This window comes from Dioscorea cayenensis, chromosome 4 (genome assembly GCF_009730915.1).
Source record: "Dioscorea cayenensis subsp. rotundata cultivar TDr96_F1 chromosome 4, TDr96_F1_v2_PseudoChromosome.rev07_lg8_w22 25.fasta, whole genome shotgun sequence".
NCBI classification, from domain to species: domain Eukaryota; kingdom Viridiplantae; phylum Streptophyta; class Magnoliopsida; order Dioscoreales; family Dioscoreaceae; genus Dioscorea; species Dioscorea cayenensis.
In genome coordinates, this window is record NC_052474.1 from 5,319,510 (window position 1) to 5,340,293 (window position 20,784).

A 20,784-nucleotide genomic window follows, 5' to 3' on the forward strand; every position below is an offset into this window, starting at 1 on the left:
GCGGTAGGAAGACGATTGCAACCCCTCTTAGCGAGGTTTTCGAGAGTGAGGATCTTGTTATTCCAGGCCAACCAGTTGAAAATTGTGACTTTTTTTTGACACATGTTACGCCAAAAGAAACCCGCCACCGGGCATCATAATCCCCCATCAATAAGGAAGTTGTAAAAAGATTTGACCGAGAAGAACCCATTTCCTGACAAACTCCACCATTTTTTGTCCCCCAAAACCCTCAGGGACCCCCACAGCCGAGCGCGGATTAATGAAATATCTGGGTTCACGTTTAACGGAGACTCATCTAAAAGTGAGAGCAATTCACAAACTGTGCCGTTAGGAAATAGAGCTCTTCTGAACTCCTCAGGCCAAATGTACATAGGAGCTTGCCCATTAACCCAACGATCTTTCCAAAATTTCTCTCATGATTGTACTATTCATACAATAATAGTATTTTCTCAGTTTTTTTTATCCGTTGTGGTTTACTGAATCTTATGTACCAAAAAATTTAGTTATTTTACAAAATTTTATAAAAAGTTATTTTTTCAAAACTACTCTTAATTTATATCTTCGCATTCCTCTTTCATATTTAATTCCAAGAAAAGAATTGAATAAAATATTAAAAATAATTTTAAAAAAAATAATAAATACTTCTTGACATTAAAAAATGACAAATAAAAAAAACATGGATTTGTGACAAATAAAAAGGAATGAAACGGATGAAATAATATTTACAATCGAGGTGTGGATCTTCTATGGTAAAAATAGTGGTTTCACTTTTCTAGGATTGTAGAGCAATAAATTTTTTTAGAAGGTCAATAACTCATTGTAATTGGTGCATTTTGTTTTTTAAACGATATCACAAATGGGTACTTTAAAAAAAATAATATTGTAAAAAATTAATTTGAAATAATTTATTTACTGGTTCACGCCCGTGATACATGACGTGCCTCCTCCCAAAGTTTATATATATATATATCGCCTAAATTTTTTTTTTCCTTCATTATCAATATAAGAAAAATAATAATAAAAAAAATTTAGGAAAAGGCGGTGAGACTGATGTGTATGTGGATGTTTGGAAACCTTCACTTGTTTTTTTAATTATGTTCACGTGTTTAAACCTAATAAAGAAAAAACAGAAAAAGAAAGAAAGCAATAGTTTATGGCCGTCAAATAAATTAACTGATTAATTAATAAATTAATTAATTGTATTATTCAACTACCCAAATAATGAGAGAAGATGACCTCCAAAATTTGAGGGGCCACATCGTGTGACATAATGCTATGCTCGTTGGCCGTTAGCCTTTTCTTTTTGTACTTACCCCCTTCAAAATGTTCCAATTTCATATTTTTATCTACACCCCCCATTTATTTCTTTTTTACTTGTCCATCCTTGACAAAGAAAGATTTCTTATTTCAGTCTCTTATCATTATTTTTTTAAATTATTTATTTATTTATTTATTTATTTTTACGTATATAGACTCATTTTAATTTTGGCTTACAATATAATTTTGTCTATTTCTTCCCGTATCAGTTGTCATTGTTTTTTATATGCATGCGACATATCTACATATGATTGTCATATTTCATCAAATATATATATATATATATATATTTTATGATGAATCATTTTCAAATTAATCACACAATAAACATTTATTTAGAGTAATAATTATATTAATAGTTGAAATTTTATTTTATTTTATTTTATTTTTCATAAAAACATACTCATATTCTTTGAAACTTGCTTAAGAGATAAAAAAGATATAAAAAACACAATGATAAAAGAAAAGGAAGTTTCTATAAGATGCCAATCATATGTGATTAAAAAACAAAAAATCTTATTTTAATTTTTTAGAAAAAAATAAAGTTGTTTTTCCTCTGGTCTATTTTACTAAAATATAATAAAATAAATAATTCATTTTAAAACAATAATTTTTTTATCAACTGTGGCCATTTAATTTAAGATAACAAGGATAAAAAGAAGAACTAAAAACAATATAATAACCTATCAAATACTCATTTGAGAAAAAAAATTCGCATTAATCATAAAAAGCTAAGTTAATTACTTAATTAGGGAGAGGTATCACCTTTGCTTTTTAGAAAGGTGATATTTCTCCCTAATTAATTATTTTTTTTTATTAATATGATTTTTTTTAATTATGACTTTTATTAGGGAAAGATATCATCTTTTTTTAACAATTATCAAGAATATGATAATTTAATTGTACCTAAAAATTTTACAAGGATTAAAAGACAGAAAATACATAATTATAGGGACCTGTACAACAATTAAACTTTTTAGAAACTAAATTTATCCCCTTTTTGTGCTTCATTTCATTAAAAAAAAACTTGAAAAAATAATAAATATAGGATAAAGTGGGGTATAGCAAGAGACTAAATAACAAAACAATGAATTATTAAGGGCTTTTATGCAAAACACAATCACATACATCTGATATAATATGTTTTATTTTGCATTTAGGCCCGTAATAGGTTATTATTTTGTATTTAGTCCCTCGATGTATATATATAAAAGGAAGAGCCTTCTCTGGTCCCTTCTCTCTCTCTCTCTCTCTCGCCATTGTTTTGCTTTGTGCTGGATCTCCACGGCATGGCTTCTCGAAGGAGGACCTTGCTCAAAGTCATCGTGCTAGGCGACAGTGGGTTCGTTTTCTCTCTCTCTTGCTGTTTCGATTTGTATTACTTCTTTCCTTTGATCCCTCACATACGGTGTTTGCTAATTTTGTCGTTGTGATTTGGTTGTTCTTGCTTTCAGGGTTGGCAAGACCTCGTTGATGAATCAGTATCCTTAAAAACCATTGATTTGGTTTTGAAAGTATTGGGTGGATTGTGTTTTAATCTTTTGTGTTATATGCAATGGATTTTGTGAATGTGCTTTCTATAAGGAAGAATTATTTAGGTCTTAGAGATTTTTATTTTTTATTTTTTTTTTTAAATTCTAGCGCAAGTTGCTGGCTTTTGCTCAATTAGTGATTGGATGTGTTTGTTTGCATGTAAAAATATAGAATAGTTTATTCTTCTTTCTTTGAAGGTGTCCTTTAATAGAGTATTTAGATACGTACATAAGAAGTTCAGCCAACAGTACAAAGCTACCATTGGTGCTGATTTTGTCACTAAGGAACTGCAGATTGATGACAAACTTGTGACTTTGCAAGTGGGCACTTTTGTTTTTTTTTTTCCTATTAATCTGTTCTGTTTTCTGTATTTGAGCTTTTCTTTTTTAATGAATTATAGCTGTTGGTTTGGTAGATATGGGACACAGCTGGGCAGGAAAGATTTCAGAGTCTCGGTGTTGCGTTTTACCGAGGAGCGGATTGTTGTGTGCTGGTTTATGATGTACATGCTCGCAAGTCATTTGAGAATCTTGATAATTGGCATGAGGAATTCCTCCACCAGGTTTATAGCCCATACATTTGGGAACTACTTTTCTAATTTTAAATGTTTGCTGCTGTGTGATTTGCTAATCTAAATGAACTGTGATTTACAAGAAAAGATAGGGTAAAAAACATGACATTCAAGTTGGTCACTACTTTTCTAATTTTAAGTGTTTGCTGCTTTGTGCTTTGCTAATCTAAATGAACTGTGGTTTTACAAGAAAAGATAAGGTAAAAAACATGACATTCAAGTTAGTCGATTAATGAGTTTCTTCTCCTATTTTTACTTTTTACTGACCCTTATTATCTTCGATTGTATTGGATATGCATCATTTTCTACCATCTATCTGTTGCTTTGTTTTTATGAGTAGTAATATGTGGTAATCCAGGCTAGTCCTTCGGATCCCAGTTCATTTCCATTTGTAATCCTGGGAAACAAGGTTGATGTAGATGGTGGGAACAGCCGAGTGGTAAGGATATACAACCAAAAAAAAAATAAAGTTCTCTTTATTCTTGTCGGGATTTTGTTCTTACGTATTTTAATTGTTTAGATATCTGAGAAAAGAGCAAACGAGTGGTGTGCTTCCAAGGGCAATATACCTTATTTTGAAACCTCAGCAAAGGAGGATTGTAATGTTGACGATGCTTTCCTCTGTGTTGCCAAATTTGCTTTACAAAATGATCGGGAGCAAGATGTGTAAGTGACTACTGCTAATGATATTTTTGTGTTTATGTTCCCTCTGCAATTGTTGTGCTTCATATTTATAAAAATGGCTTCGTGCCCTGATACATAATCAATGATACTTCTTGTCAACATCTTACTCATTTAGTTCATGGGTTGTTATGTTTGTTGCATGACTAATTATGATCAAACAGGATATTGAAAACTCATAGGCCCTTAAGAGTTGTATACCTGTTTATTTAGAATTTTACTTTATGGGTTGAGTAGGTCATCATGCCTTTTCCAAATTTAGAAAACCCGGTACTCCTTGTAGGTTTTCAACTTTTTTGAAAAAGCTCTCAATGGTCTTCTTGGTTTGATACTTTGGAAGTTGATAAGCAATTGTGGAAGCCACAGGATGCTAAATTGACTATTTGACAATATTTTAGAAAATTCCTGATGTCATGCAGTTCTAGCAGAGATTACTTCTCAAACCAAATATCTGTATGATCCAGTGACTGAGAAATTTTCAATGACATGAGTATTTCTTTGAATATTTTGGCGAAGTGACATTCTGCTGAAAGCATTCAACAAACACCGCATATTGCCAAAACATAGTATTTGAACAACAAGCATGAAATTCACGTGCTTATTGGTTGCGAGAACTTTATTTTATCAGCATATTGTCAAGACATAGTATTTGAACAACAAGCATGAAATCTGTGTTCTTAGTGGTTGCCAGAACTTTATTTTATCTCCATTATACTCCGGTGAACTCCACCTTGATAGATTAACTCATGTGCAAATTATGCTCACTTGGTATTAAAATTTTGCCTGGCATGAAAAAGTTAATTAATTTGAAAGCGTGAGCATATGTTTAATATAAATGGTATTGGCTTTCGCATCCTGATTCACAATATTCCTTATTCTGCAGATACTTCCGGAACATTCAGGAACCTATTTTAGAGGCAGAGCAGAGAAGTGGGTGTTCCTGTTGACACAAGCTTCTGCTGCTATGTAGATGATGTTTGTTTCTTTCCAACATGATGTGTTGATTGGTTCTGGTTCTTCATTCTTCATCCATCATTTCCATCATGTTAATTTAAATCTCATGTACCATCAAATGCTTTATTGGGGGTCAGTTCCTTGTGTTTGTATCTTTCAAATGTGAAGTCTTGATTTCCTCAGATTATTCATTCATCTCATTGCACATCATTTTTGTAACTCTTTCTTATGTACATCAAATTCGTAAGTTCACAATATTCTTCCTGTATGACAAACTATTTTACTGTTAATTAATTATGAGAAAAATGTTAGAGAAGCTTCTGTGAGCAAGATGTGATTTTTTTTATTCTGAGCAGGCTATTACATACTCACCCAATCTCCTCAATAAGGTAAGCAGAAAACCCTACAAATTATATGATAGGTTTTTGTTTCACCTGTTCCATGCAAATGGATCCATGGCAGGCATATGTTCAAATGGAGAGGCGCAAGAGACAGGGCTAGGACTTGGGTGGTTGTGCACCCCTTCATATGTTGTGATCACAAAGCTTGGATCGTCACGGTCTCTTTCAACCCTCTTCTTCACAGTGCAACCCAGGCTGGAACATCGGTAATAATTTCTGCAATATTTGTTGTTTTTTTTTCACATTAGTCGCAGTTATTTGATTCTGAAAATCAAAGAAATTTGAATTTCTATTGAAGATTAACATGATTTCAGATGATGATTCTTGTGTTAGGTTATCTATACCATTGAACTGTCATGCATGAGGTGTGCACCCTGCAAAATTTCCATAATCTTGCATATATATTTCTTGAATTATGATTCAATGGGATGCAAAATACAAGTGGCATATAAAGACAATTGCATAATTGGAAAATTTGTTGTTCTTGGATTCGCACCTAGGGTTAGGACTGTTCTTCACCGCCTTCTTCCCATATTTCCTCCATTTGTATCCATCATCTAAATTCTCAACTTCTGACTTAGTTCTGAATCCAATCCGGCGACCAGCACCTATCTCCAATCTCATCCTCTGAGTCTGAATATTCCTACTGCCAATAAATTTAGTGTAAGAAAGCCAACAAATGAAGCAAAAAAACCTCGAAATTAAAGCCATTTGTTATAAAAACAAAACTAAGTCCAGTAGCATACAATAAACCACTTGATTCTCCTGTGCCTTCAGCCAAGATATCCAAATTCTCCAATAAACTGGCATCATTTGAAGCCAAGTGATTGTAGGTATTCATGAAGGGAAAACCTGAAGCTAGATTAGGGTTCTGGGGAGAAACATGAACATCTGATGGCAGTGAATGGTGGTAGAAAGGCATGATGAGCTCACTCAGTTCCAACATGGCTGTCATACTTTAGAGGACACTTCTGAATGCCTTCATATATGCATTCATATATATATATATATATATATATATGGAGGAGAGACAAAGACATGTATAACACACACCAATGCAATTCTTCAAAGGATTTTTCTGCCAAATTGTTTGGAAGTTTCTGGCATGGTTCATGCAAAGTGTCATTGTTCATTTTAAAAGTTGACTTCAGGAATCAGGATTCGGATTTGTAGGCTTTGTTTGTTTGGAAGGTATAATTTGATGATTTATGTATGGCGGCTGCTTTATAAGTCATAGTTTTAATCATCTTTGATTTCTCTTGTTTAACTGAGTTTCCCCTCTCTTTCTCCCTTTTCAGCACATGTTTATAGATTTACTTCACAAAATCACACTCTGTAGGCATACTTTTTTTTTTTTTGGTATTACTTTTTGTATATGCCCAACAACTTTAATTTAAAATTTTTGGGAGTATATTCTATGCAGGTGAAGGTGATATGACCAATTACAAAGTTTTTGCAGCAGCATTAGACCTTATAAATTTTTGAATAATAGACGACAAGCGCCTTTTTTTAATGAATATAAACAGTACTGAAATCCGGATGTACAGTATGAAAATAGTATATGAATCCCAGATGAACAGTGTATGAACAGTATAGGAGAACAGTACTGTTGGGGGAGAGATTTGAACCCATGACCTCCCCCTTACACTTTGATATCATACCATTAGGCTATCCTTATAAATTTCTTTATCTAAACTTTTTCAATCTTAAAATTTGCAGTTATATCCATTGTGTTTCATTCCGGAGCTTCAAATAATAAAATTGTCATTATAATGTGTGGCCATTGTTTTCAATTTAAATTGAGATGTATGAATTTTCCAGAGTGCCGAAAACATTGAAAAGGAACAAGATATAAATTTTCTATTGTTTTCAGTGGGAGGGGGAAAACAAATACTGCATGGATTTGTGCAAATTTATTTTCTTGTTTGAAAATTATTATTACTTTTATTTACTTTGAATACAAAATTTTTATTCTAGCTTATTTATTGACTTTTACCTTTCTAGAAACTTTTTTCAAAAAATTACCAAACATCCATTTCATTTACATACATATATATATATGTAATAACTAATAAGGAATGATATTTAAATTAAATAGTAGATTGTGGCAATGGCTACAGTGCAAACAGATAAGGTTTCTTCTCTCTGATTGGCTGAAATCCAAACCACAGATTCTCACCCTCCTCTCTGCCTCTCAATAATCTGTCATTTTCTCTAAAACAAATTGAATTTTTTTAAAAAAAAAAAATAAGAAAATAACATGAGTGTGTCACCAAGGATCAATCTAAACCACACCCCAATTCTTAAAAAAACCAGAAAATTGAATTGAATTTTTTTTTTAAAGAAAAAGAAGAAACAGCTACAAACACAGAGGAGAAGAGAAGAGCAAAGTCATCAATGGCGGCCATCTCTGCCTCATCTTCACATCTCTTCCATCCATGCATCTCTCCATCAAGGCCTTCTTCAAGGATCATCATCTCCATGGCCACCAAGAGAAAGGTAAACCATTCAAACACTCAAAACAAGTAATACAAGAGAAACTTCTCTTTTTTTATATTATACAATTCATGTTCTGATGTAGCATAGAATTCAAGAACATACAACCTTTCTTTTATAGAAGAACTTAGTTTATTATTTTGATATGTATAAAAAAAAAAAAAAAAAAAAAAAAACCCTTTCTTTTATAGCATAGACTGCATTTTAAATCAAAAACAAAAATAGAGGAAACTTTGTGTTTAGAGCTCCCTTCTTGTGCTTGATTGTTTCACAAAATGAATCCCATAAATCATGTAATATGATGTACTGAATTGAGCTCAAAAACAAATTACAGAAAACCTTGTCAATTCTGTGGTGGATGATACTCTACAGAATTATTAATTGTACATATAGAATTCATCAACCATAGTATAGAACCTCACTTTTTTTTTGTTAAAGAACCATAGTGAATACTGAGATGTGCATAGAACTATACATAGAATTCATGATTCATAGGATTGAACCCTACAAATCATGCAGCATGATATCATATTACATTAATTATGCATTAATCATATAACATTTATATGTATATTTTCCTGAGTCATGGAATCCCACAAATCATACGAGACAAGGTACATTACAGGTGAACAAATACGATGATAGTTGGGCAAAGAAATGGTACGGTGCAGGTATCTTTTATGAAGGATCAGAAGAAGTTAGTTTCGACGTAGTGAAAAATCTAGAGAAGAAGAAGGTGTTAAGCGGAGTCGAAAAAGCCGGCCTGCTTTCGAAGGCCGAGCAATTGGGCATAACTCTTTCGTCTATTGAAGAACTCGGACTTTTTTCTAAGGCTGAAAAGCTTGGCCTTCTAAGTCTTCTCGACCGGGTCGCCGGCTCCTCACCGTCGGCATTGGCTTCCATTGCATTGCCGTTGCTTGTCGCTGCTCTGGCTACCGTTGTGATCATTCCTGATGATTCTACAGCTCTTGTGGTTGCTCAGGCACTCATCGCCGCCGCACTGGCCGCCGGTGCTGCCGGCTTGTTCCTTGGTTCTGTTGTTCTTGGTGGCTTGCAGGAGTCTGAGTGATCATGCTTTTGTTTCCTTAATTTTTAGTTTGGTTGGCATGTGTATACCTCCGGAGAAGTTTAAAATTGAATGTGTTTTCGGATGTATCATATGACTTTTTTGATTGTTGCATGTATATTGTTGTTAGACGTTAAAAATGAAGATAAAATACTGCCAACATGTATATTGCATGATTTATTGAGTTTTACTTGGTATCTATTTATTTATTTATTTATTTTTTTTTTTAGGGAAAGAGCCACATAATGGCTAATTTATTAAAGATCAAAAATGTTCAAACAAACTGACACAACAAACTGAAAACAAATAAAAACACCAAACCAAATGCTAAACCAGCAAGATACAAATCAAAACCAAAAACAAAACAACAGAATCAACTACCGCAAAAGGAAAAACCAGATTGGTTTAATAGCTTCATGAGCCACTTTGGAATCTCCATGCCACGATGAAACAAAGAAAACTGGGGAGCATGCATGCCACGAACGGCCAGCACAGCAGCAGCATGATTCCAGCGATGAGGAATGGTTTCAAACTGAGGCTGATGTAGACAATTGACCAACTGGAGGAGAGCTGTCGAAGATGCACACTGACGCCACGAGAGCAGATCATCCTTGAGAAAGAGAAACCGCCATAACTCCTCAGAACTGGAATAAATATTGGAACACTTCTCCCTCGCATTCACAAGACATTGGAGAGCCCAGCAAAGAGCCTAAATATCCAATTCTAATTTGACAGCCAGCTGAACAGAACAACAACCTGCAAAACAGATCAAAGCATTAGAATCAAACGCAATGAAACCCAACCCACTCTTACCTGTTGCATTGTTCCACGCAGATGCATAAAAAACACCCAAGAAACCAGGGCGGGGCCGATTGTTCATCATGTAGTTGCGCATCAAAAGGTTAGCAGAACAGGTAGAAAAATCTTTAACATGGATCATGATCAAATTAGCAATTTTTGCAATATCAGGGGAATCATGCCGAAAGATCAAGTTACACCTGCTAATCCAAATCTGCCAAAGGGTAGCAGCAGAAATAGATGCTAAATATTTAGAATTACCCTGAGCATTGAAATCAAGCCACTCATCAGGATCCAGAGCATTTAAAAAAAAATAAACTTACAGTTGAGAAGAGATTCAACCATCTGCCAAACTCTACTAGTAACATTACAAAGCCTAAAAAGATGGTCAGGAGATTCCAAGATTAAACCACAAAACACACAGGGATCAGGAGGACCCAAATTAAGGCAATAAAGAAAGTCATATGTTTTGAGTTTACCATGCATCAACATCCAAATAAAAGATTTAGCTTTAGGAGCAATATTGAGTTTTCAAATATTAGACCAACCACACCATTGTTGATCCACCCAAGAATTTTTATTAAGAAACTTATAGATATTAGATGAGAGCCTGTTGCCACAAGAGGCAGGAAACCAAACCCAATGATTATCAGTCTCATGGCAAATACTACCAAAAGAGATAACAGGAGAGTTCCAGTTGAAGCCAAAGAGGCAATTCATGGCCTCCAGATTCCAGCTACCATTGTCAAGCGAATCACTGATTTGGAGGTCATCCACATTAATACTCATGTTGAGAAACACTGGTTTAAAAGCCAGAGGGGTATCAAATAACCACGGGTGGTATAAGAAAGAGGTAACATCAGGATTGAGGCAATTAATCCAAAGGAAAGGCTTAAGAACATTGGCATTATAGTACAAACCTCTGAAGAAAGCAGAGCAATTGGCAGGAGGTTTCATGGACCAAAAATTAAAATCCCCATATTTCAAATGAGCAATATCCACCCAAAAAGAATCATGCTTATTAAGAAAATTGAACAGGTTCTTAGCCATAAGTGAGTGCTTGACCTTGATTAAATTGCGAATACCTAAACCCCCCTCAGATCTACTCGAAGTGATAATATCCCAATTCACCAAGGGCATGCCACTACCATGATCAAAATTAGCCCAAAGAAATTTCCTAGCAATCATGGAAATCTTAGCCAAGATAGAATCAGGAATGGGGTAAACAGCAAGGTAATAAATGGGAGTGGACATTAGAATGTTGTTGATTAAAACTGATTTCCCAGCCTTAGATAATTTAATCTTACCCCAATTGGCCACCACACGATTAAGCCTAGTAACCATAGAATCAAATTGAGCAAGGGCCAGACGCTTGGGGGAAATGAGAACACCCAAATAAAGGAAAGGAGTTTTCCCTTGATTAAAATTAAGGATATTACAGATTCTGATCGAAACCCTTTTATTAAACCATTGGGGAAAGAAAATCTCAGATTTCACCTGGTTGGGCTTTTGACCAGAAAGGTGGGCATAAAGGTTAAGGCAAAAAGCAATGTTTCTAGCCGCCCTTCTAGTCGCCGAGGAAATCAAGATGAGATCATCCGCATACATGAGGTGGTTAAAATTGTGAGTCAGGCTATTGGAAAAACCAGGAATGAGACCAAGAAATCTAGCATGATTCAAAATTGCAGTGAGATTCTGGGCAACCAAAATAAAAATGTAAGGAGATAAAGGGTCTCCTTGTCTAACACCTCTGTGAGGACAAAACCAAACTGAAGGTTTACCATTAAGAAGGATAGAGTAGGAGGTAGACTCGAGACAAGCACGAATGTAAGAGACCCAAATACTAGGAAAGTTCATTTTGATAAGAGTAGCATAAATGATATTCCAATTGATAGTGTCATAGGCCTTTTCAATATCCACCTTGAGGATCATCCTAGGGGGGATACTCCTATCTTGATTAATAGAGTGAATCATTTCCTGAACAGCAATAATATTGTCAACAGGAGAGCGGCCAGGCACAAAACCACACTGTTCTTTACCAACCAAACAATCAACAACATTCTTGAGACGATTAGCCAAAATCTTGGTAACAATCTTGTAGGCCACATTACACAAAGAAATCGGGTGAAAATCAGAAACAAATTTAGGGTTCTCTCTTTTGGGAATTAAGGTAATGAAGGTCCTACCCCAGGCTCCAGGCATCACAGCCTTCTCAAAAAAATAGAAAATGGCAGGCACTAGGTGTTTCTCAAGATCATTCCAGAAAAATTTGTAAAACTCAACATTCATACCATCAGGACTAGGAGATTTACCATTAGGAAGTGATAAAAGGGTAGCATAAATCTCGTCTTTAGTGACAGGTTTAGTTAAAGAGTTCTGTTGCTCATTGCTGAGGGTGGGCAGATCAGGGGGGATAGCTTCCAGAACCAGCTCAGTAGTTCTGGAATCAGAAAGCTGCCAAAGAGAAGAAAAGTAATCAAGAAACACTTGCTCAATATGCTCAGGAACAAAAAAGCACCCACCATTATTATCAGAAATGCTCGCAATGGTGTTATGGTGTCTACGAACTCTGACGTTTCTGTGAAAGAAAGAAGAGTTCATATCCCCACTCATAACCCAATTGAGCCTAGATTTTTGAGCCCACCGACTGTGATGTTGTCTCAACAAAGCTCTGTATCTGTTTTGTAACTCATTATAAGAAACCAGATTCAAGCTAGAGCTTAACCTATCATCGACATCTAAAGCCTGGAGCTGGACCTCAATAGACTTAATTTCCTTTTCAAGAGCCCCCAAACCAAAATGTCTGATAGCACAGATACTACGTCTAACACGGGCCAACACATGAAAGAAAGCATGCATTGGATTAGAGTTGGCATCAGAAAATAAAGCCTTACGGATTTCCAGAATATAGTTAGCATGCTCTAACCAATAGTTCTCAAAACGAAAAACATTATAAGAGCCATGATTAGAGTGCACAATACTAATAAGCATGGGCGAATGATCAGAGAAAATCCTAGGAAGATATTTAAGCTGAATAGAGTTGGAACAAGCTAACCAAATGTCATTGACCAAGCAGCGGTCAAGACGAGCCCACCGTCTCGCGAGACCACACTGGCCATTGCACCAAGAGAAGGATGCTCCCGAGAAACTGACGTTAAGAAGGGAATTATCAGAAATGAATTTAGTAAAAAAGAAGGCTTTTCTGGCATAATGAGAGAAATTACTTCCCTGATGATGAGCAGAAGACGTGATAGCATTAAAATCGCCCAACACGATCCAGGGGAGGTCAAGTTTGGACACAGAAGACAACTCTTTCCAGAGACGCTGTTGGACCTTGATATGTTGGGCATTGTACACTACTGAAATTATCCACGGATGGTCTGCAGAAGAAGAAAAGATTAAATGGATAGCACGATGCGAGTGGGCAACAGGAGTAACTTTGCCAAGATGTTTAAGCCAAAAGACAATAATTCCTCCAGAATAGCCATTGGCCAGAATAGCAACCCAATTCCAAGCCCTGGCAAACTGGTTACAAAGACGAAAAACCCGGTCTTCATTTGCTCTCGACTCCACCAGAGCAAACAAATCCACGTGATTCTCTTTCATAATACGACGAATTCTATTAATCTTATCTCTACCGGTCGAGCCCCTGCAATTCCAGCCCAAGATAGTAAGTTTGTTAATCATAAAGCAAATAATAAATCTAGAACCACAAACCATAACATCAAAAACTGATAGAACAAAGGAAAGCACAAAGGCTAGAGCAGAATATTAAGAAGAGGGGGGGAGGTTTCGGGAGATTCGGATAGGATCCCCGTCATCACTGTCCCCATGCCTTCCCTTTTTTAGCATAACCATCTGAGAGTTGCTGGCTTTCCGGGCCAAGGAATCCTTCCGCAGGCTATCCTGAAAATGGCCAAGAGTGGTTGAATCATCCACCTCATCAAACATCTCCAAGTCCTCATCATCATCCTCCTCGGACTCAGCCATGGAGTCCTCGAAGAACTCAGAACCTTCATCCTCCGCAGAGAGAACAGCCTCAAGGCTCTCAACGGCCCTTCGATGCTTGTCAAAGTCTCCAGCAGTCTCAGAGGGAGAGTCATCGATTCCAGAAAGGAGAACAAGAGAAGATTCATGACCGTTGAGAAGAGACCTCGAGCCACGAGCCATCTCCTTTTTCCAAGACGGGACCGAAGCAAGCATCTGACCTGCCACAGACCCCGATGTTTCAATTAATTTCTTTTTGCCCTTCCGATCGACAGGTCCAATCAGAGGAGTGGCTTCGCTAGTCTGCAGATGAAGAGAGATGTCAGTATCCATAGTAGGCCTAGGGGCAACATTGGTCTCCATAGCAAGGGATGTATCTATGTTATCAACATCCACAGTAGTGAAAGCATTGGGACTGTCAGAAGACAGCAAACGGTCAGAAGCAAAGAGGGAGAGGCCCCCACGACCTCCACCACGAGCTTTGAAGCCACCATGCGTCCTAGCCTTCGTGTCCCTACCCACCACGTGTCGATTATCGAGAGTAAGATTGGAATTGTGCCTCTCAGGGTCTGATCGGATGGTGGGAGGAACAGGAACTCTGCCCTCCTGTTGCACGTGAGGAACACGTGCCGAAGAGAACCCCACACCGCCACCACGGCCGCGACCATGACCCCGCCGGCGGGTTGCGATCATCCATGACCCGAACTCCGAAGAGACCTCTTCGGACGGGATGTCATGAGTCGGTGTCTCAGCCGTCCGAGTAGCTGCCACCTTGGCCTGAGGGATCTCCGGACCAGACCGAGAATGGACCAAGAGGTCGCCTCCAGCGCAAGCTGTGGCATCCTCCATCATCTGGTCATCCGGATTAACCCCAGGCCGGCGGCTGCAACTGGACGCACCGTGACCGATAATACCACAACGATAACAGAAAGTAGGAAGCCGCTCATATAGAATCACAACAAACACTTTAGAGTCACCATCTTCTAACCAGAAACCCCTCTTCAACGGAAGAGACAAGTCGATCTCTAAGCAGACACGGGCAAAGTGGGCTCTGGCAAGGGATAGAGTAAACTCATCAACCTTTAAAAGTTTTCCAATAGACTCAGTAATGGATTCCAAGGTTTCACCATCCCAGAACTCAACCGGAAGGTTGTGAAGTTGAAGCCAGACCATAGCGCGAGAGAGCTTAGTATGTGCAGGCTCAAAATAGGGTTGCCACAGAACCAATTGCAAGGTTAAGCCATTGACCGACCAAGGACCATTGAATAGGAGTTGCTGCTTAGTTGATTCGGTCTCACACCGGATGAGCAAGTATCCGTTTGGCATATCAGCAAGGTGAAAGACACCATATGGTTTCCAAAGACCAAGAAGAGCAGCCTTCACCGTCTCAAAAGGAGGGGATTTTCCAAAGAGTTTCCCATACAGGGCCAGACTAAATCTCCGGTGAGCCTTTTGCTTAACTTCAGCATCCACTCTAACAGAATCAGTCACCGTAGCCTTGAGTCTCGCCAGAGTAGAATCATCAACCGGTGCTGAACCAAACGGACGTTTGTGAACGGCTCCGGCAATATCAGCCCAGGAAGGAGGAGGAGGGGGTTCGCCAGTAGAAGACATTCCGGAGAACTTTGTGCTAGTATGAGGTGGTTAACTGGTATATAGGAGGTTTATGTTACCTAGGTCAAAAAAATATTAGGTGAAATATGATGCTTTTGAGAGGATTTCCATACAATGTGCTTCAAGAGAACCAAACCCTAGGATATACCATATGAGGGCGTTGGAAGGGTTTAAGACTAATAAATTCAGAGAGAGGTCCTCTATTTATTTATTTTAACTTTAACCATGGTTTCATTGTTAAGAGGGTGTAACCGTAACTGAAAATTATATATAATAATATATCAACAGGATAAGTTTAATTGTTAAAATTTTGAATCCTTTATTCAAGTAGTTTTTAGTTTGTATTTGAAAAAACAAAATATAAATGCTTAATTTTTTTTTATGGATTTTTATTACCTAACACTGTGGAATATATATATATATATATATATATAAATGAGTTGTTAGGAACTGTGGTTAGTCCACTGGTAATTATTAGTGTTTATGATTGAGAGGTTTCGAGTTTGAACCTTAGATCACAATTCACTTTTTGGATCCCTGTGAGAGTTTTGTACTCATTTATAATTTATTTTGTCGTTTGTTGACTTTATCAAAAATAAATAAATAAATGAATTGTTGTTAGGGTGTGTGGGTTATAAAATATTACGACCAATATTTAATAAGGATGTTAGAATTTTTATTATTTTTAATGTTATTAATTTTTTTCTTACAAAAAAGTGATAAACGCTCTCATTTAAGTACACCAAATATAGAGATGCACTAGTTATGGTGGCTTACTAATCTTTTAAAACAATCTCTCTATTTTGCAATCATTGAGAGATAAAACTACTGTTTTGTCATCAGTGGCAGAAATAGTAATGTTTGAAGAAGAATTTGAATCTGTTTTCTACCTTAGTACTTTTGTATTATATCATTGGGCTATTTAATATTTGTGAAAATCCAGATGAAAGAGCAAGTATATGTTGAAAATCAAGTTGTTCAATGACCCTTAAATGAAAATAGTGAATGAATGAATGAATTGGGAATGGACTGTGGTGCACATTGATTATTATAATAATTAAAACTAAAAAAGTATGCTATTTTGGAGTAATATTTGATTCTCAATACATCAAACGGCACCTTGTAATTCCCTCCTTAACCAGGGACTAAATCATATTAATAACAAGTTTAACTTTTATGTAAATCAGGGGTTTTACATAAATATTTTAAAATGCCAGGGTCTTTTTGATTAATCTAGCCGGCGAGATTCCTTCTTTTCTTTGTTGAGTTTTGTGCGAGGTTTCCACTGAGATACTCCGGCGATTGAGCGATGAACTCCGGTCAATCGTCGGCGTCGGCGGCGGAGGCGGTCGTGAAGACCTTCAGCAGGAAGTTCTATATCAGGAAGAAGAGCGAGCTGAGAGGGTGGAGGTTGAGCGATTCGTACCCATTCGCGTCCGGCTTCTCTTCGGCACTGAGCTGCCCCTCCGGACCTGGCTCTCCATCCCTCCTTACGTCAAGTTTGCAGTATTGCGCTCCATTTCCTTCTTCCTTTCTATGTCTTTTTCCTACCTAAGCTTAGTATATGCGCTTTGATGTGGACTTTGATGCGTGTGTGACTGTGTCCCAGATTTTCACTTGGAATGGAGCAATGGTTGAGCTGGAGGGGAACAGTGATGTTTGTGTTTCTTATGAGGTTGATAAAGATGAAATCTGTGCCTTTTGGACTTGTTAATTTTGAGCTTTTAGAGTATAAACTTGCTTGTTTTTAGTGTTTGTTTTAGATGCCAATGATGAAGTATTGGAAATTCCATGATAATCTGGACAGAAGAAGGGTTCGAGCTAAAGTAGCCACCAACAGCTGTTTTGATTCTTCTCAGCTATCAATTAATTCATGAGTTTATGCCATAATTTTGAGTTTTTGTGCATGGATTTGATGCTGCATGTTTTTGTTTGGATCGCTGATATTGTAGAAGGACTTTCAGAAAGATTGCATTATGAAAAAAGAATGAATCTAAAGCTGTGTTTTCTAATGTAAACTGTTTAAAGCATCAAGGCTATGTTCGTTGTGAGGAAAATCCCATCCATCATGCCTTTTAACCTTTGCTGCTGTTTATCTTGAAACAAAGAACAGTCTAGGATAGATTCACTGAGAAATATATAGAAGTATGTTTGAAAGGAATAGGAATTGCCACTCTTGCTGTAGACCTTGAATTTTCTGGTTGGATTGATATAGTACAATGACAGAGATAACTGTTCTAGATGTCTTTTAGTTATTCAGGCAAGTTCTCATTCTCATTCATAAGCATATGAAATATATACTTCTCAATTGTTGTAAATTTTGTTTTGTTTATAATATGTTATAGTTATCAGGCAATTTGTTTCGGTATGTGTTATAGGTTAATTTTTTGTTGTTAATGGGGGTGTTGTTTTGTGTCAAAGTTCTTAACTTATGATTCCTTTGTTTTCAGGGTCCCCGGGTGATTGTCATTGGTCCTACAGATTCTGGATAAAGTAGTGTGTGCAAGATGCTGCTTAGCTGGGCTTGTAAAAAGATTTGGAAGCCAACTTTTGTGGATTTAGATATAGGCCAAAGATCTGTCACTATCCCTGGACGTATTGCTGCTACTCCAGTGGAGATGCCAATAGATGCTGTTGAACGAATTCCTCTAGAGACGCCAATTGTGTATTTTTATGGGCATACATCTAGGTAAAATTCAAATTTAACTTTTTTTCTTTTTATCTATTTGGACATCACTATTTCTTCAAATTTGAAGCTTTAAGTACTAAATGCAGATTTTGTACAGAGGACTTGCCAAGGAATTGTCTCGAACCCTTGAAAGACAGTTATCAAGCAATGCTGAATCTAGAGCTGTTGGCACAGCTATCAACCCTATGGGATGGGTCACGGATCTTGGGTATGAGGTAATTCTTCATTTAGGTAGCTTAATCACTAATCATGCTGATTTCTTTTAAAAATATTGGGGAGTTCCTTCCTTATCAAGGGATGTTTACCACTTTGAGGTGGGAAAACGTCTATAACTTCTCTCTGCTGAATATGCATCTAAACCACTTCTTCCTGAAACATCCAATTCAGTTGCTTACTCTCCCTCTCTAGTGGACCTGATCTCTCTTCATGAAGGCCATTCCATCACTGAAGCCTTGTACACTCTACAAGAAGAAGAAGCCGTTAGTCCCAACTATTTGGGGTTGGCTACATGAATTTTTTTCTTCCTCATTGTTCTATTAAAATTCAAAGACTAGATGATAAAGAAAGAACAAATACATCATTTTCTAAAGTTTTGCTAAACACTTTTTAAGTCTACATCTACTTCTTTTATAACTCTCTACCTGAAACACTTCCACCTTCCAACCTTGCACACTATAACATGTACATAATATAGATCTTGTTACGCGTTCTTGATTCCTCTGTAATTTTTTTCTTTGCAGTTGCTTCTTCATGCCATTGATACTTTCAATCCAAATGTAGTTTTGGTAGTGGGGCAGGTGAGTTAATCACAAACTTCTCGTTTTTCTCTTGGTTTAACCACCTCAGCATAATATCTTCTATAGTGAGGGAATTTATTTATAATTTATATTGTCCAGTTCCAGGACTGAATGCATCATTGTTGCTTTATTGTTGGGAAGGATGATAATTCTAATTTCGTTGGCATGAAATCTTCATATTACATTCTTTAAATTATTTATTCTTAGGTGTCAGGACAGCTAGTTAATTATGCAAAAGCTTTTCAGATAACTCATTTGTATTATTTTTATACAACCTGAAACTTTTGTGCAGGAGAAACTCTGTATCACGCTAAAAAATGTTCTACAGCACAAGCCAACAGTGGAAGTTTTGGAACTTCAGAAATCAGGGGATGTGCTTTTGAGAAAAGTGAAGGTCCCTCAAAAAGCTAGGAACTCTAGAATTCGGGTGAGTTGCAGCTTGTGGCACCCTATTTCTTCTTTTTTTTTTATATGCTGTTCATTTTCTCAAAATGAAACCATGATTTATGTCTCCTTACAAATATGATGCAACAGTCTTTCAAGAACTTCTTTGATACCTTCTTATTTAGTTTTTAGTTGACATTGATTTATTTATGATTTTCACCATACCACAGGAATACTTCTATGGGATATCAAATGATCTATCCCCATATTCAAACACCATAAATTTTAGGGATGTCTGTTGGATCGGCAGCGGTCCACGAGCTCCTCATGTAACCCTTCCTCTTGGTGCAGAACCTGCAGCAGATCCTGCTCGAGTTGTCCCTGTCAAAATAAACCTTGACTTGATCCATCTAGTTCTAGCTGTTTCCTATGCCAAGGAGCCCGAACAATTAGTCTTTAGGTAAATACTCTTCTGCAACACTAATAATTTCATGTTCATATCCTCAAATTGTTATTATAGCTAACTCCTGTTTATTGCAGTAATGTAACCGGATTTGTCTATGTGACCGATATCGACATCGTGAGGTATTGTATCATGTATGATTCTTAATTCTTAATTTTTGGCACGTTAAATGTCTTTGCATTACTGTCAGTTATGTTGATGCTGATGCAACGACAGGAAGAAGATCACATATCTTGCTTCTTGCCACGGTGAGCTCCCAAGCAAGCTATTGGTAGTTAGGTCATTGACATGGTTGGACAGTTAGAGATTTTTTGGACTCTTTTGTAGTACATTGATAGTTTGTGAACGCCACTGCTTAACTTGCATCATGAAGAAGTCAAATTTGTGTATATACCCCTATAGAAATATAGAATGTGTACACACCCCTGTTAAAATCATATTCGTGCAATACTTTCAAGAACACCTACACTTACGTATGTCTTTGTGGCCAACATTTTTGCTTTGTTTTTGGGCAGTTTCACTTCTTTCTTCCCTTTTTTTTTCTCTAATCTTTCAGATTTGATAGGAGAGGTTTATACGGGTATAGATGACGCACTTACATGAGGGCATGTATGCTAAATTTTCTGATGTTTAATTCATAAATTGCTCTTCCGGCATGTTACTTCATACTTGCAGGAACTCGATATACATGATATAGTACGTTAATTTTTTTGTGAAGGTGATTCCATTTTTACACTAAAAACCCTATGTTTATACAAATTTTACTGAGCAAGTGAACAAATTCATCAAATATTGTCACTTTTGCAGAATTCTATCTGTGAATGATACCTAGAAATAGCACCAATTCCATGTTTCTGTTTTTTTTTGTTTAAACCCAATAACTGCGCAAATTAATCCAATGATGGTTTTACAACTTTACCAGAAATTTTGAGGCTTTTTCATTTTTTTTCCCAAGACACGTGCCAATAATAAAAAATATTAAAGGGGTTTATATGTGAAAGACCGTAATATAATATTGAAGACGAAGTTCGCG

The 20,784-nt window shown here is 36.6% G+C and overlaps 4 protein-coding genes across 6 annotated transcripts; 3 read left to right on the forward strand and 1 right to left on the reverse strand.

Annotated features, from left to right (window-relative positions):
- The first annotated feature begins 2,562 nt into the window (after positions 1-2,562).
- Positions 2,563-5,372, forward strand: LOC120258513 (ras-related protein Rab7-like). Its single transcript, XM_039265954.1, has 7 exons — positions 2,563-2,659; positions 2,772-2,798; positions 3,071-3,170; positions 3,266-3,412; positions 3,780-3,860; positions 3,942-4,087; positions 4,986-5,372. The coding sequence occupies exons 1-7, from the start codon at positions 2,607-2,609 to the stop codon at positions 5,047-5,049; spliced, it is 618 nt and encodes a 205-aa protein (XP_039121888.1). The 5' UTR covers positions 2,563-2,606; the 3' UTR covers positions 5,050-5,372.
- An 85-nt stretch (positions 5,373-5,457) lies between these two features.
- On the reverse strand, positions 5,458-6,772 carry LOC120258514 (WRKY transcription factor 71-like). 2 transcript variants are annotated; one of them, XM_039265956.1, is made up of 3 exons: positions 6,204-6,772; positions 5,954-6,100; positions 5,458-5,673 (listed from the first exon to the last, which is right to left on the reverse strand). In XM_039265956.1, exons 1-3 carry the CDS (start codon positions 6,410-6,412, stop codon positions 5,487-5,489), a joined length of 543 nt encoding a protein of 180 aa, XP_039121890.1. In that variant the 5' UTR covers positions 6,413-6,772; the 3' UTR covers positions 5,458-5,486. The 2 variants fall into 2 exon arrangements, with proteins under 2 accessions (XP_039121890.1, XP_039121889.1); XM_039265955.1 differs by having other exon boundaries at positions 5,954-6,103; positions 6,204-6,766.
- A 974-nt stretch (positions 6,773-7,746) lies between these two features.
- Positions 7,747-9,203, forward strand: LOC120257927. Its single transcript, XM_039265233.1, has 2 exons — positions 7,747-7,956; positions 8,579-9,203. The coding sequence occupies exons 1-2, from the start codon at positions 7,855-7,857 to the stop codon at positions 9,020-9,022; spliced, it is 546 nt and encodes a 181-aa protein (XP_039121167.1). The 5' UTR covers positions 7,747-7,854; the 3' UTR covers positions 9,023-9,203.
- Positions 9,204-16,644: 7,441 nt separating this feature from the next.
- Positions 16,645-20,784, forward strand: LOC120258080 (protein CLP1 homolog). 2 transcript variants are annotated; one of them, XM_039265426.1, is made up of 10 exons: positions 16,645-16,924; positions 17,028-17,093; positions 17,869-18,107; positions 18,205-18,322; positions 18,848-18,904; positions 19,197-19,331; positions 19,519-19,748; positions 19,829-19,873; positions 19,942-19,999; positions 20,707-20,784. In XM_039265426.1, exons 3-10 carry the CDS (start codon positions 17,926-17,928, stop codon positions 20,731-20,733), a joined length of 852 nt encoding a protein of 283 aa, XP_039121360.1. In that variant the 5' UTR covers positions 16,645-16,924; positions 17,028-17,093; positions 17,869-17,925; the 3' UTR covers positions 20,734-20,784. The 2 variants fall into 2 exon arrangements, with proteins under 2 accessions (XP_039121360.1, XP_039121361.1); XM_039265427.1 differs by lacking the exon at positions 19,942-19,999 and having other exon boundaries at positions 20,707-20,764.